At 58.0% G+C, this 15,462-nt stretch overlaps 1 protein-coding gene across 1 annotated transcript in view; it reads right to left on the reverse strand.

Annotated features, from left to right (window-relative positions):
* Positions 1 to 5,306: 5,306 nt before the first annotated feature.
* Positions 5,307 to 15,462, reverse strand: part of ALAS1 (5'-aminolevulinate synthase 1) — an 11,122-nt gene continuing 966 nt past the window's right edge. Inside the window, exons 2-10 of the mRNA XM_005881892.2 lie at positions 13,371 to 13,577; positions 12,494 to 12,643; positions 11,915 to 12,134; positions 10,550 to 10,734; positions 9,374 to 9,553; positions 8,872 to 9,036; positions 7,101 to 7,369; positions 6,457 to 6,619; positions 5,307 to 5,607 (exon numbers count right to left, since the gene is read on the reverse strand). Of these exons, the coding sequence (XP_005881954.2) occupies positions 5,447 to 5,607; positions 6,457 to 6,619; positions 7,101 to 7,369; positions 8,872 to 9,036; positions 9,374 to 9,553; positions 10,550 to 10,734; positions 11,915 to 12,134; positions 12,494 to 12,643; positions 13,371 to 13,577 (1,700 nt within the window). The 3' untranslated portion in view covers positions 5,307 to 5,446. The remainder of the gene's footprint in view (positions 5,608 to 6,456; positions 6,620 to 7,100; positions 7,370 to 8,871; positions 9,037 to 9,373; positions 9,554 to 10,549; positions 10,735 to 11,914; positions 12,135 to 12,493; positions 12,644 to 13,370; positions 13,578 to 15,462) is intronic.

The raw sequence follows: 15,462 nt of genomic DNA on the forward strand, positions 1-15,462 counted from the left end.
GTGGTCTTTTTTTAAAAAAAAATGGAACGCTTCACGAATTTGCGTGTCATCCTTGCACAGGGGCCATGCTAATCTGCTCTGTATCCTTCGGATTTCAGTACGTGTGCTGCCGAAGTGGGCACGGGAGCGTGGTCTTGGTCTTCCCAGGAGCAGGCTGGGCCCCCTCCTCTGCGTCCCAGCAGTGCCAGCCGCCTCGGTGGTATATTGGCCTCAGGGTCTGTCTCCCTCGCCTGCTTCATTTCTTGCCCCCAGCAGCCCGGGTCCCAGGGGATGGATGGTGGGGAAAGCCCCGTGGTGAGTTCAGAGGGGCGACTGCGCCCTCTGCTGGCCATGCCTGTGCTGTGCCCGGCGTGGCTGCCCAGGTTGGGAGAGGAAGGCCGGCGGGATATCCCGCAGCAGCAGCCCCAGGAGCAGGGAGCCACAGAGGGTTCCAGAGGGAGCTCACCGCCCACCCCTTTCTGCTTCCCCTGGAGCACGTCTGGGCCTCTGTTCTGGCACCAAGGGGACAGCGAGGTGAGCCTCCACCTGTCGCCAAAGCTGGGCCCTCCCCGGACCCTGCCTCACAGCGGAGACGGAGACGCAGCCACATGGGGTCAGAATGGAGTGTGCAGCGCGTGTGTGTGCGTGCGTGTGCGTGCATGCGTGTGTGCGTATGTATGTGTGTGTGTGCGCGCACGTGTGCGTGTGTGTGTGTGTGAATTTTGGGACACCACAGGGAGCCCCAACAGCCAGGGTCCCTACTGCGCGCACACGAGAGCCATGGGTCAGGTCAGGCCTGGAGCCATTGGGCGCTTCGTCCTGGCCAGCTGCCTCCTCGTCCCCACAACCAAACCTGCGGTTTGGGCGCAGAGACGCAGGCCGCCCGGCTGGGAGCCGGGCCCGGGCGGCAGAGTGGAACCAGCTTGACTGGCCCCGGCCAGCGTGGGTCGGCACGGCTGCTCGGGGCCCCACGGGGAAGGCTGAGCTGGCCGCAGCCTTGGCTAACCTTGCAGCCTGACTGTGGGCAGCCTGACTGACTGTGGGCAGCCCTGGGGTGGGCGGGCCGCTCTGCCCTCACAGCTGGGAGAGGATGTGGGCCACCCTCCTCTTTCTGACCTGGGCGCAGGGGCTGCTGCCTGGGCTGGTGCCCTGTTCTCCGCTTGCTGAAGGAGAGAAGAGGATCAGACCCACCCCCAGGAGCCCCACGTGGGCTCTGCCCTGTCCGGCGGCTGACACCTCAGCTTCCGGAGGAGCAGGTGAAGGCCAGCGCCCGCACTCCCTGGGCTCTGGTCTGGGCAGGCGCCTGGGGGAAGAGGAAACAAGAACTATCCTGCCCCAGGGCGGGCGGGCTGGCGGCTGGGGAGGCCCCTGCTGAGCGGCTCCGGGATCCGGGCAGGAAGCAGGCCCTGCCTGCGGGAAGCACAATTTGCCTGCCTCTCCGAACAGCTGAGTCTGCCCTCGGCCATCCCAGGTGGAACCTCCCCCCACCCAGGCTCCCAGTGACCAGCACTGCCAGGTGGGCGATCTTGGGCAGGTCTGAACTCCCATGTGGAGCCTCAGTTTGCTCATCTGTAAATGGGGCTGGCCACAGCATGATCAGGATTCGTGGTAAGGTGTGTGAACGTCTGATAAACCTAGCAGGCCCTCCTGGGTCCTCATTACTAGGTAAGGGGCTCAGGTGTCTTTGCTATTTCCTCACTCCACCCAGAGATTGAGCCTCCCGAGCCAGGGACCCCCCACCCCCACCCCCAGCACTGAACAGGGATCAGAGACAGGTGGTTGACTCAGAGGCACGGGGAGCCGGGAGCAGGGCCGGGTACCTGCAGACACAGGCGTGGCCTCCTAGGTTTTGCAACTGGGGAGCAGGGAGCACTAGACTTGCAGAGGTGTGGGCAGGAGACAGGAACCCTGAGAGGAAGTGCCACCTGCTAAGATTTGAAACTGCACCCCACCCTTCCCCTCCAGGGGAAATGCCGGAGGCTTCTAAAGGTTCTTGGAAAACTTCCATGACGTCATTCGTGTTCACATGAGCTCTTTTTTCATTGCTTAAGCCTCACCTGCGGATATTTTCCCGTTGATTTTTAGAGAGAGTGGAAGGGAGGGGGAGACACGGAGAGAGCGAAACATCGATGTGAGAGAGACACATCCATTGGTTGCCTGGGAATTGAATCTGGGACCCTTCAGTCCGAGAACCGGAGCTCTAACCACTGAGCGACCCAGTGAGGGCCACAGGAGTTCTTCTCAGGAGCCGAGCTTCTCGTTGTCACGCGGGTCACAAATCCCACCCCTTCCTGGGCCATTCCCTCAGCCTCTGTAGCCCCAGCAGCAGCGAGGAGAAGAGTCCAGCTGACGGCCGTGGGCCCCGCGGGCTCTGAGTCTTGTGAGGAGGACGCGGGTCTTGCTAAGCCTTCAGAGACCTGGGGGCCACGCCAGAGGACGAGTCCCACGGGAAGGAACCGGCCCGAGGGAGTGGCGGGCGTGGGACCGCGAGACCCTGGGAACACTGAGAGCTCCGTGGGGTGGCTTCCCGAGCAGAGAGAAATGCCTAGGGAGTCGCTATGCGGGGCCCGGCCTGGGTGTGCGGCTCCATCTGAGGGACCAGAGCGGGGCTGAGAGGTGCATGTGTCCCCACCCAGCCCTCGGGTGGGGCGCCAGCACAGCGCCCCTTTCCGGAGCCAAGAGCGGAGCCCAGCCGAGAGGTCCTTTGGCATCACCTGGCCTCTTCCTCAGGCGGCTATGGAATCAGCTGCGTGAGGAAGCGTGTAACTGAGTGCAGCTGGGACCCCAGGGCCGTGCTCTGCAGGGAGGGACGTGATGTGACTCAGACTCAAAGCTCTCGGGTCCTAGCCGGTCCCCCCAAATTCGTATGTCGAAGCCCTAACCCCAGTGTGATGGCGTTTGCGGTGAGGCCTTTGGAGGGAGTTAGACGAGGGCATGGAGCGGGACCCTCACGAGGGACCAGTGGCCTCGCGAGAAGAGGCAGAGATCTCCCCGCCGCCCACGTGCGGAGGAGAGGCCGCGTGAATTCAATCCACAGCGAGAAGGCGGCCGCGGACAAGCCAGGAGAGCTCACCAGGAGCCGAGGGGGCCGCCCCTGGGCCTGGGACCCCCAGCCTCCAGAACGGTGAGGAATCCGTGTCTGTTGTTGAGTCTGTGTTCTGTTACACCACGTGGGCCCAGGCTGCCCCCTCCATTCACTCGCACACGCTGGCTCAGTGCCTCCTCCGTGCAGTGCCGTGCTGGCCACCGGGGAGGGTCCCTGGGTAGTAACTGTGCCTGGAAGGTGCGTGGGTGGCTGGAGGCCAGGTGATGGCAGAACCCACGAGGCTTCCTGGGGTCCCAGCTGAGGACGGGGGCCGGGCCAGGTGTCCTCAGGCCCCTTGTCGTGTGTGAAGAGGCAGCCCCACCATGACCCGGGGTAGGAAACCCGGGCAGAGAAACAGTGGCTACCCCCAGTCCGGGCGCCAGAAACCCTCCTGGGGTTTTCGAGGCTCAGGGTGCCCGCCCACAGGTGACGCAGAGGAAGAAATGAGGTGGGAGGGCGATGCGGCTGGGACCCCAGATCACCGTCAGCTGCGTGAGGAAGCGTGTCACTGAGGGCAGCCGGGACCCAGGACGCTGCTCTGCAGGGAGGGACATGACATGACGTGATTCACATGCAAAGCTCTCGGGCCCCAGCCGGTTTGGCTCAGTGGATAGAGCGTCGGCCTATAGACCCAAAGGTCCTGGGTTCAATTCTGGTCAAGGGCACGTCCCTCAGTTGCCGGCTCCTCCCCGGCCAGGTCCTGTCGGGGCTCGTGTAGGAGGCAACCGATCGATGTGTTTCTCTCACACCGATGTTTCGCTCTGTCTTTCCCCGTTCTCTTCCACTCTCTCTAAAAATCAATGGAAAAATGTCCTTGGGTGAGGATTAACAAGAAAACCACCACCACCACCAGAGAAGCTCTCAGGCAGCTCTGTGGGGTCGAGGCCGGGCAGGTGTCAGGATGATGGCGGCGTGAGCCGTGGTAGCCGTGGGGGTGCCGGGGTGGCCTGGCCCCAGACGTATGTGGGAGGTGGAACTGGCCAAGAGCCTCACATGAGGGACCCACTTCCACACAAGGTCAGAGTGACGGGCAGATGACAGATGGGGGAGGAGCGGCAGACCCAGGTGCCCTCTGACCTGGTGGCGCAGGTGTTGGACGGCGGGGGGAGACCATGTTGGGGGGCGGGCAGGGTTAAGTGCAGGTAGAGGAGGAGGAGAATAGGAATCAGTGGCCTGGAAGCCCAGGGGAGAGAAGGGCTGAGGACAGCCACCTCCAATACCACTGGGAGAGCCCACGGCAGGCAAACGGACCGGCCACAGCAGCGAGGTGCCGAGGGAGCGGCACCATGGGGGACAGGGACCAAAGACCAAGGGGGGGACCAGCAGAAAAGGGCAGGGCCACAGCTGGAAGGGACCCATCTTAATTGTCAGGGTGACGTTGGTTGGCATATCACTTTCGGGTGTGCACTGTGCCTCTGTGAACCACGGTGCACACTCAACACCCCAAGTCCCGGCTCCTTCGTCCTGGCTCCTCATCACCTGGATCCGACCCCCCTCATCCTGCCCTCACCCCGGTAACCACCGAGCTGCTGCGTTTCTCCTCTTGTTGCTTTACGTCCCTCAGTAAGTGGAACCATGTGGTTCTCGTCCTTTCCGCCCGACTTGATTAGCATGAAACTCTCATGACGCGGGTAGTAGCATGTGGCAGTGCCGTGTTTTGTGTGTTTTGTGGCTGCATTAATAGTCCGCTGTCCATATGTCCATCTTCACCCACTCACTCCTCAGGTCAGGAGTTTGGTTACTCTAAGGCAGTGACAAAGTCTGATGCAGGCCACGGGGCTGAGCAGGATGGGGAGCAATTCATGGAGAAGACAGAGCTGGTCCCAGGAATGTGCAAGCAGCAGTGGGCCCAGGACAGGAGGGAAGTCAGGGTGCGGAGCACAGCGTGGCCTCCAGCCCCACTTTCCCAGGGAAGTGAGTGGAGGCAGCGGCTGAAGGGAAAGGGAAGCGGGCGGCTTCGGCGGGTCGCTGGGCGGCGCTGCCCCCGTTAAGACTGGAGATGAGAAACTGCAAGTGAAATGTCACTGCGGTGCTGTCAGAGCCGTGGGCTGCGGGGCATGAGTCACCACGCAGCGGCTTTCAGAGGCAGCCGGGCTCGAGCCGACGGGAGGCCCCACCGTTGCCGCAGGTTTGAAGCCGTTACCAGAGGATGTGTTTTCATACATTTTATAAATCTCAGCAACACACACCAAACTTCAAGGAAAAGAAAATGACTTTTTGAATCTGCAGCCAAACACAGGGGGACCCAGCACGTAAACAAGAATTTATTTTCAGGACTGTGCCTTCGCTATAGATTAAAATTTAATAATTTAGTCCACGCAGACAGACGACACTGGAGGCTATGTGGGAGGGACGGCGGGCAGCGGGCCGGGCTCAGGACACTCAGGCCTGCGCGGAGACCAGCTTGCTCAGGCCGGAGAAGTAGGATCGCTCGCGCTCGCTCATCACCTCGAAGTGCAGCGGCCTCCTGCAGAAGTTGCACTCGGCCGAGGAATGTGGTTTCAGGTCCAGCCCCACGCGCTTCCACGTGGCCAGCAGACACTCTGTGAGCAGACAGTTAAGGATTAAGAGGAATCTATACCCCAGAGAAAGGAAAAGAGCTCCATCCAAAAACTTGGACACGGATGTCCACAGCAGCGTTCTTTTCTGAAGAGTCAGAGAGTGGAACCTAAATGCCCATCAATTGACAGGCGAATGTGGTCCATCGTCCAAGGAAGACGGCTTGGTAATAAAGAGAAACGGAGCCTGACTCCGCTACGGCCTGGAAGGGCCCTGCAAACACTGCGAGGAAGCCAGGTCATGGACCCAGTGACTCCAGCACAGGAAGTCCAGACACAGGCAGCGGATGGGGTCACAGAGAAGGTGGGAGTGGCCACTAGTGGCTGTGGGTTTCTCTCTGGGGTGGTGAACATTCTGGAATCAGACAGCGGTGACGGCGCATAGTACCCTCCCTGACCCTCAGTTTCACTTTCCAGTATGTTACCTGTGGTCAACCGTGGCCTGAGAATATTACACGGGAAATCCCAGAAATAAGCAATTCATACGTTTTAAGCTGCACACCCTTCTGAGTAGCGTGTTGGAATCCCCACTCTTATCAGAGGGGTAGGTGTGGGGTGGCCAGGTGTGCAGCTGGCTCTGGGACCACACACCCTCGGGGAGGAGAGCGCGAAGCCAGACTCAGGAGCCAGAACAGGCCCCGCCTTTGAGGCCTCTCCCCTCCCAGGACACCACCAACAAGGGGCAGTGGACCCCCTGGGGGACCAGCAGGCTCCCTCAGAGCTTCCGAAACGACTCTGCAGCCTGAGTGACTCAAACACCCAGTGTCGTTCCGTTTGGGGCTACCTGAGCGCGCTGTGACTTGGTGCGCTCTGCGGGGGGCTGTCCGCACTCACCCAGGAAGTAGTCCATCATCTGGGGGGTGTGGTGCGGGGTGGGGGCGATCCGCAGCAACTCCTCCCCGCGGGGCACCGTGGGGTAGTTGATGGCTTGCACGTAGATGTTGTGTCTGCTCATGAGCTCGTCACAGACCTCGGTGTTTTTAGCAGCATCTGCCACCTGCGTTGATGACAGGAGGTGAGGTCAGAGCAGATGGACTCCCTCTTAGTGGAGCGTCTAATGAGCCCGCACCGTGGGGCACAGGTTCGAGCAGCATGGCCAGCGGGGAGGCAGTGCACCGCCCGACCCCACACAGACCCGCACCATGAGGGGTGCTCTCAGTGGTCTCCCAGGTGGGTGGGGCAGCGTCTACCACGGGTGTCGCCAGCTGGCCCACAGCAGATGTGCACACCTGGGGGTGAAGGCAGCGTGGGGCACGCCACTGCGTTAACTACACGACTCCCTGTGACACCAGCAGCGTTACTGAACAGGAAGCCACATGTCAAAGCTAGCGAGCTCTGGCTCCCGGGGTCAGGGCCAGTGCTCGGAGAAGGGACCACTGCTGTCCCGGCCGCCGCCGCCGCCCACCCCAGCTCAGGAGGCGAGAACCCAGCGTCTCAGCCCGGGGAGCACAGCCCCGCGGCCCACCCGCCGCCATTACCCGGACAGGGATGATGTGGCTGGGGCAGTGCACCACGGGCAGGCCGGCGTCCATGAGCATCTGCCGCAGCAGCTTGACGTTGCGCTGGTGCTGGCGGCGCAGCGCCCGCCCCTCGGCGCTCTTGAGGATGCGCACGGACTCCAGGGCCCCGGCCAGCAGCATGGGCGGCAGGGAGGTGGTGAAGATGAAGCCGGCAGCGTAGGAGCGCACGGTGTCGATCAAGGCGCTGGTGCTGGCGATGTACCCGCCCACGCAGCCGAAGGCCTTGCCTGCGAGGAGACCGGAGACACAGGCTATCAGTCCACTAGGCAGCGGCCCTGGGTGCGCAGCAGGGCGCTGGAGCCGCGGGCGCCTGCTTCTACCTCCTTCATTGGGCCTAAGACTGAAGGAGAGGACGTCCACCCACCTCCCAAAGGGAAGAACTGAGGAAACCGGGAAAGGTCCTGCCCACAGTCTGTGCCACCCTGGCACCTGGTCCCAGGGCCTGAACCCCACAGTGGCACCTGGTCCCAGGGCCCGCACAACACACTGCAGCCTGGCTCGCCGGCTCCCTGCCCTCCCCTGTGCGTGCGCTCTGGAACGACCTCTCCCTGTGAGCATCACCCTGGAGGTGGGACTGTCACCCAGCGAAGGCGTCATTGTTTTGGTGGGACCCGTATTATTTCCTACTTAAGTAAACACAAAACTGACAATCAGCATTTATTTACCAGATAAACATGAAAACTCAGAACCCGTGGGGGGTGGGGTGATCTGGGGCCAGCCTCATCTTTCATCCCCTAAGTCCCTTTATGTAACCTGTTCTCAGGTTTCAGGATCCCCAGCTCTTTCCCTGAGCCCTCACCATTCACTCTGCTCTGTAATTAACATTCTTGCTGGGACCCCCTGCAGGGCTGGGTGGCTTAAGCTCTTCCTGGGAAATGCTTTCCCATCTCTCAGCTGAAGGAAGAGCTGCGGGTTAGGACACGTGAACCAGGGCTTTCTCCGGGAGGGGGGCCCTGCTCGCCGGTGGGCCTGCCCAGGGTCTGCCTGGGTCGCCTGGGGTCCTTGCTCCTCCACGACTGCTACTTGGGCCTCCAAGTGCCTTACTAACTTGAAATCCTCAAATTTATGATTTACATTTCCATCTCTTCAGCGCCTCATCGGCAAAGAGAATGTCCACAGTAACTGTTTCCACACGGTTCCTTTACCTTCTCCACAGAACCAGAGGGAGGGGCTGTTCTCACTGTCCTACTGTGGACGCTGAGGCTCGGACGGCTAACTGCGCCCGAGGTCACACAGCGAGTGAGCCGTGCACACAGGACTTACACCGAGTCTGGCCCCAGGAGACCCTGCCTCTCGAGGAGGGGGAGCTGTGAGGTGACTGGTCCCCACATGGCAGGCATGTGGCACAGAGCTCAGCACCACGACACCGAACCTCTGGTCCTACAGCCGCTCGGACACCAGCACTGGGATTCTAGTTCTCTGACCCAGGGGACAGTCGGAGGCGCACAGTGCAGGTTGCGGACGGGGTGGCGAGAGCCATGGCTGTCTGGATGGGCTCAGACACTTCTGTCGTTCCGGCTGTGAGATTTACTTTGATCCTGGAAGCCAGGCCTCCAGCTCCGAGGGGTTCTGCTAGGCTGCGCCAGCCCCTCACTGAGAAAACAAAAACTCACCCCAAAAGTGGCCCAGGCTTCCTACGCTCCCCGCCTGGCCCCGTCAGGCCAGCCCGCCGTGGACTCGCTGGGACAGTGGTGCTCAATGCAGACTGCAGGGCGCACAGAGCACGTACCGAGTGTTCCAGAAATGATGTCCATCTTTGGCATAACTCCGTCCCGGTCGCCAATCCCTCCGCCTTGGGCCCCGTACAGCCCCACCGCATGGACCTCGTCCACGAAGGTGATCGCCCCGAACTCATGGGCCACGTCACACAGCTCTTCCAGCGGGCACACCGCGCCTGCGGGGACACAGACCACGCTGAGGGCTTGCGCCTCCGCCTTCTGTCCCGGTGAGTCAGCCGGGACTAACGACATGTCCCAGGTATTATCATTAACACTTCCCCGTCTCCAGGTGGACTTGGGGTCTTAGAGCCGAGTAAAAGCTAGAGTAGGAACTCTACCTTTACCCAAATCTATCCAATGTCCACCAATCACAAACCCTAGCAGACAGGTCAAAGAAAAGAAATTACAAAGCCAAAATAAAGACACTTTTAAAGAGTTCAAAAAAAAGACAAGAAGAAAGAGTTCAAGCCAGTTCTTCAGTTCAGGTTGCAGACTGGCCCTGCGCAGACTCACCGTCCATGGAGTGGACGGTTTCGAACGCTACGATCTTGGGGACCTGGGGGTCGGACCTCTGCAGCAGCTCCCTGAGGTGGCCGACGTCATTGTGGCGGAAGACGTACTTTGGCACCCGGCTGTTCCGAATCCCTTGGATCATGGAGGCGTGGTTCCCAGAATCAGAGTAAATCTCACAGCCTGACACAGACAAAAAAATGTTTATTTATTGCCATCTGCACCGAAGACAAGTTACTTCCTAAACAGTCAGGGACAACCAACTGCACAGAAAACGCTGCTTCCGCCCCGTAGGAGAAAGCCACTGCGAGCCTGTTTCTTCCTGCAAAATTCCTGACTAGGGCTCTCCTTTGAGAAGACCCACAGGTGCAGGTCGCCCTGCAGCAGGCAATTAACCTGCTTTTAAATCTGGCTGCCTCGCTCCAAACAATTAGAATCTCCCACGGGATTTTCGTAGAACACAAAGCGCATCTGGAGCAATGAGCTTTGGACAAGCCCTTGCAATCTGACCCTTCGCTGGGGTCACGTTCGGCTGGAACTTAGAATGCGAGCCAGCACTCACGCCCAAATCAAGAACAAATGCCCCAGGCGTGCCACTCCTCGTAACTGGTGCTGTTAAGCCTCTTTGTTGTCAACATTCCTCTCACACTAACCCGCTGCCCGCAGGGGCCATGTTCCAAGACCCCCGGGGGAGCCGGAACCACCGGCAGGACTGAGCCGCACAGTACTGCTTCTCCTGGACGTACACACCTCCGCTCGAGTTTAATTCACACACTGTGCAATCTCAGGGGCAGAATTCTTTCTTACAGACCTTAGCCACCTCACCATACAACTTTTTTTCTTAAGAACTTTCCCCTCGTCACTTAAGGGAGCCGTTATTAGTAGGTAAGGGAGACTTCAACACAACACCACCTATCGTGACAGCGAATCTGATGACTGAGACGCCGCGGCTCAGTGACTAGCTGCGGGGAGCGGTGCAGCGGGAGACCTGGCCAGAGGGATGAGTCAGGGCCCAGGTGGGACGGAGCAGGACTCCGGAGATTGCATCACACAACTCAGTTACACCCAGTGGAAAACCTGTGATTCACTTGTTTCTGGAACTTTCCATGTAATAGTTTTGGACTGCAGCTGACCACGGGAAACGGAAACCACAGAAAGCAGGGACCAGGGCTCCCTTACCGGGCATCATCTTAGCCAGGGTGAAGAGGGTCGAGTCGTTGGCCACGAAGCAGGAAGAAAACAAGAGGGCCGCGTCTTTCCCGTGGAGGTCGGCCAGTTCCTGCTCCAGGTCCACGTGGAACTTGCTGGTTCCAGAGATGTTCCTCGTGCCCCCGGCGCCGGCACCATGCTGCTTCAAGGTGTCCCTTCAAAAGCAGGCGGACAGCACATAAGCCCGCCCCTGCCTGTGAACACGAGGCGACCGGTCCCCTCCGGGCCTACGAGACAAACTCCTGTTCTGGGAACCCTCCCTGTGAACCTGGGCCCAGAACTCTCTACCAGCGTCGTCTCTAGATGCGGAGGGAGAAGGTCCCAGAGGTGAGGCTGCCTCCTGGGGTCACAGCGTTCGTCTAACTGTCCCCTGAGCACTCAGCACCGGCTGGTTTCTTGGCTGTGCCTCGGCATCAGGATGCAGAGGGGCCCTGGACGTGGCTCCCTCAGCCTCTGCAGACCAGCCGTGCGACGTCAGGACGGGCCGTCACTAACCTCAGAGGGGCTCCCGGCAGCGAGCAGCTCTCCCTGGGCCACTGGCCACAGCAACCCTCCCGAAGGACCCGAGTGAGATCGACGCCTTTTTTTTGTTTGTTTGTTTTGTTTGCTTTTAATATATTTTATTGATTTTTTACAGAGAGGAAGGGAGAGGGATAGAGAGTTAGAAACATCGATGAGAGAGAAACATCGATCAGCTGCCTCCTGCACACCCTACTGGGGATGTGCCCGCAACCAAGGTACATGCACTTGACCGGAACCGAACCCGGGACCCTTGAGTCCGCAGGCTGATGCTCTATCCACTGAGCGAAACCGGTCAGGGCCAACGCCTTTTAAATGTCTTTCTGAAGTGGCAGGAAGTGGACACAGGTGTACGCCAAACCCATAAACTTGAACTTCACACACCAAGGGGCCCAACAACTGCCTGCACGTCAGGTGTAAGAGTCCCCCGTAGCCGTTTAAAGGCTAAGGACAGCCCTAACCGGTTTGGCTCAGTGGATAGAGCATCGGCCTGCGGACTCAAGGGTCCCGGGTTCGATTCCGGTCAAGGGCATGTACCTTGGTTGCGGGCACATCCCCAGTGGGGAGTGTGCAGGAGGCAGCTGATCGATGTTTCTCTCTCGTGGATGTTTCTAACTCTCTTTCCCTCTCCCTTCCTCTCTGTAAAAAATCAATAAAATATATTTTAAAAAATAAATAAATAAAGGCTAAGGACAGTCCTTCGCTGTGGACTTCACTTTCAGCTGCAGCCCCGCCCCCACAGGAGAGCCAGTCCCCATAAATCATCAGCGTCCTACCGAACGCCGCCCGCGGGACCGGACGCCCAGGGCTACTCACATGACCGCCCCGCACACCCGGGGGTGGCGGCTCATGCCCAGGTAGTCGTTGCTGCACCAGACCGACACCTGCTTCTTGCTGACGGAGTCCGAGTAGTCGTCCGCCATGGGGAAGAGCTGTGCCCTCCGGTTCACGGTTTTGAAAACACGATAGGTGTGGTCGTTTTTTTTCTCATCGATTTTCTTCTCAAAGAAACGATCGTACTGGAAAGTGGAAACAGCTAAAGACCCAACGAGAGACAGCAGAGCCTGGTGGTTAGGAAGCACATCTGGGCTTGGCTGGAAGACCCGGGTTCCCATCCGGCTCAGCCACTAAGGGGGGTGCTGGGCAAATGAGTGATGTGTTCATATGGGCCAGTGATGCACATTCTTGTCGGGAGACTGTGCCTGGCCAGTGCTTGCCACTGCGCCAGTGTGGATGCAGGTGCTGAGAGAAGGCAGGTGCCAGCAGGGCTTGTACTCACTATGGCATCAAGCAGGGACACGGCTGTAGTCCCCACCTCACGTGCGATTTGGGGTTGAGTGTGATACGTGCTTAAGTTCTAAACTCTCCTGCATCAGGCAAGAGCGTGAGACTTACACTTCGGCAAGTTATCCTGGAGCAGGTGGGACACCCTTTCCGGCCTTTGCTTTCGCATTATGTCCTGGAAGTTCTTCAGCAAACCACTCGGCTCCCCTCCATGCGTCTTCATGCTGATCACACTGGGGTTCACTGAGGCCTGGGCAACCTCTGTAACGAAAGCAACAGAGGCAAAGGGGACCCCCACTGAATTCCGAGTCACAATTCCTTCCGGACACGTTGTCTCCCACGGCTGGCAAAGCCCATCGTGACCGCAGTTAGCTGTAACGGGGGTGTGAAGCTTCGCTCCCCCTTGGCTACTGATTGGCTAGAGTCAGAGCCACTAGCCAGCCTCAGCGAATGTTTGAGGCCAAGGCTCTCTAGCTGGCTGACAGGTCTTCCCCAGCCACCACACCCCCAACCCTACTCTCAGTTTTCACTGCAGAAAACAATTCCAGCCAAAGGCAGCATTTCTGCTGGGGACGTTTTTCGGGGACCGTGGGTGCTCCATGGAGAAGCCACACTGGGATGAAGGTTGCCACTCACTAACCATCAGCGAGACACACAGCGTGGGAGTCCCGAGACCATCACGTCCTGCAGTGACACTGTTTTTACCTTTCATCCCCTCAGACGAGGGGGAGACACAAAGGGGAGTGGGAACAGCCATGCCTGCCGGGTGTGCTCAGAAACCAGGCAGTTCCTGTAAGAGCTGGACAACCCACCCCAACAGAAAACCCCACGTTGCGCAATGCACCCCTCTTTCCATAGCTTCCTCCTGGGCTCTGCAGGGGAAGGTGTTTACACAAGTTCTCCCAACAGCAGCTTGTAAATGAACCCGAGGGTCCGAGAGAGCCATGCGGCATCTCCCGCTTCCCGGGCTCGGGGCGCGCGGGGTTACCTGTCCTCACGGCGTGCATCTCCTGCACGTCCTCCTGCAGCTCCAGGCTGGCCTTGCGGAACACGCTGCTGCCCTGCTGGCTCATCTGGGCTGCCAGGAAGGGGCATTTGCTTGCAGCGCCCTGGCTTGGAGCGGGGGCCGGGTGTCCGGGGGGAAGCTGCGTGCCATCTCCAGCCGGCAGAGCCTCGGCCTTGGCAGTTTTGTCCTCTGTGGGGGGAACGGAAAAACTGAAGCCCCAGACTTGGTTGCACACCTCACAGAAAACCTCCTGTTTCTTTCTCTTACGGCCCCAAACTTGGTACTTACTCTACCCACCACCATCCACACACAAATCTAGAGTCAGCAGGATCTGCTGCTGTAGCAGCCGGCTCCTCTGCCTCACAGGAAACAATTCCTCACACACGGTGTGTCCTGGTCTCAGACTGCCAGGGCTCTCGAGTTGGACTGTTTCTAGTAAATCCACCCCAAATAATTCAGCATGTTTCTTGAGGTCACACTCTCAAAGGTCACTGGAAGTATTCATACAATTTCTGCTCTGCTAATATTTTCTTCAAAAAAGTATTTTTATTTATTGATTTCAGAGAGGAAAGGAGAGGGAGAGAGAGATACAAACATCAATGATAAGAGAGAATCGTTGATTGGCTGCCTCCTGCGTGCCCCCTACTGGGGATCGAGCCCGCAACCAGGACACATGCCCTGACCAGGAACTGAACCCTGACTTCCTGCCTGGTTCATAGATTGAGGCTCAACCACTGAGCCACGCTGGCCGGGCTTTGCTAATATTTTCTAAACAGATTCTTGACAAACAAGCCTGCTGTTTCTTGACAGATGCACTGTTGGTTTCCTTCTTAACAAAGGAAATCAGGTCATTACAGAGTAAGGTCATTAGGTTACTGCCTGCTAGAGCTCGTCATTGCTGTCACAGGCACGCACCTCATCTACTTTCTCATCACAGTTCACCCATGTCACACAGTGAGCTCCTAGTTACAATGTCTTCCCGCTTCCCTTGAGCAAATTCATTCACCTTTCTTCTAGAAAAGTCTTTCTTCATCATTCTGGAATATCCCTGTGAGTCACAGGCCAGCCTCTTACAACCTGAGTAATGTGTCACAATACACTTTTTATTAAAATCTTCTGTAAAGTTAAGTTTACAAAACTGCTTTGAAATTCGCTTCATTCATTACACAGAGTCAATGTAGGAAGTCTAGGAAAATGAAACGAGTTCTATCATTCAAAACATAACCTTTGTAGCCTGGCTGGCGTGGCTCAGCTGGTTAGAGCGTCACTAAAAGGTGCACTAAAAGGTGTAGGCGGCTCGATTCCCAGTCAGGGCACACACCCAGGTTGCAGGTTTGATTCTTGGTCGGGGCATGTGTGGGAGGCAACCAATCGATGTCTCTCTCCCCCCCTCTCTCTCTTTCCCTCCCTCCCTTCATCTCTCTGAAGCCAATTTAAGAAATTGATTATTAAAAAAAAAAGCAAGACTTAGCCATTGTAAACATTTGGGTGTAATCTTTTTTTCTCCTATGCACAGGTTTAAAAAATGTTTTTCTCCTTCAGTAGATGCTCGTTTATTCTGCTCTTTTCACTACAAAGATCTGCCTAAGCTAGTAGTTTGTGAGCGTCATTTGTGATGGTTCAGGGGAGCCTATCAAGTGGACAAGCCACATGCCACTCGACCGTTCCCCCACTGCTAGGGACACAATGGCACGAGAGGGTTCTGACCGCTCAGAGAGACAAGGTCAAGAGGAAAAGCAGCCCTGCAAAGGACGGAGTCCTTTCTGCTTAAAGAAACAGACATGCCTCTCCCACACGTCCACCCCGAGAACTCCCGACAGAGCCTGGGAGGAAACTAGTCTCCCAGGTTAAGGGGCATCTGAAACGCTCACCCGCTCCTGGCACGGCCGGACCACACCTGAAGCACCTTTCATCTCTTTACGAAAAACAGAAATGTTTAAGTTGTGTACAAGATAAAGATACATGTGTTAAACAATCCTGCTTTAACAAATTCTGCATGATTCCCCTGGCATGTGGTTCCTAGAGCAAACCATAGGCAGAAAGGAGACCAGCACTGGCCAGGGACTGGGGGGGG

Source organism: Myotis brandtii, unplaced genomic scaffold, assembly GCF_000412655.1.
Source record: "Myotis brandtii unplaced genomic scaffold, ASM41265v1 scaffold693, whole genome shotgun sequence".
NCBI lineage: Eukaryota > Metazoa > Chordata > Mammalia > Chiroptera > Vespertilionidae > Myotis > Myotis brandtii.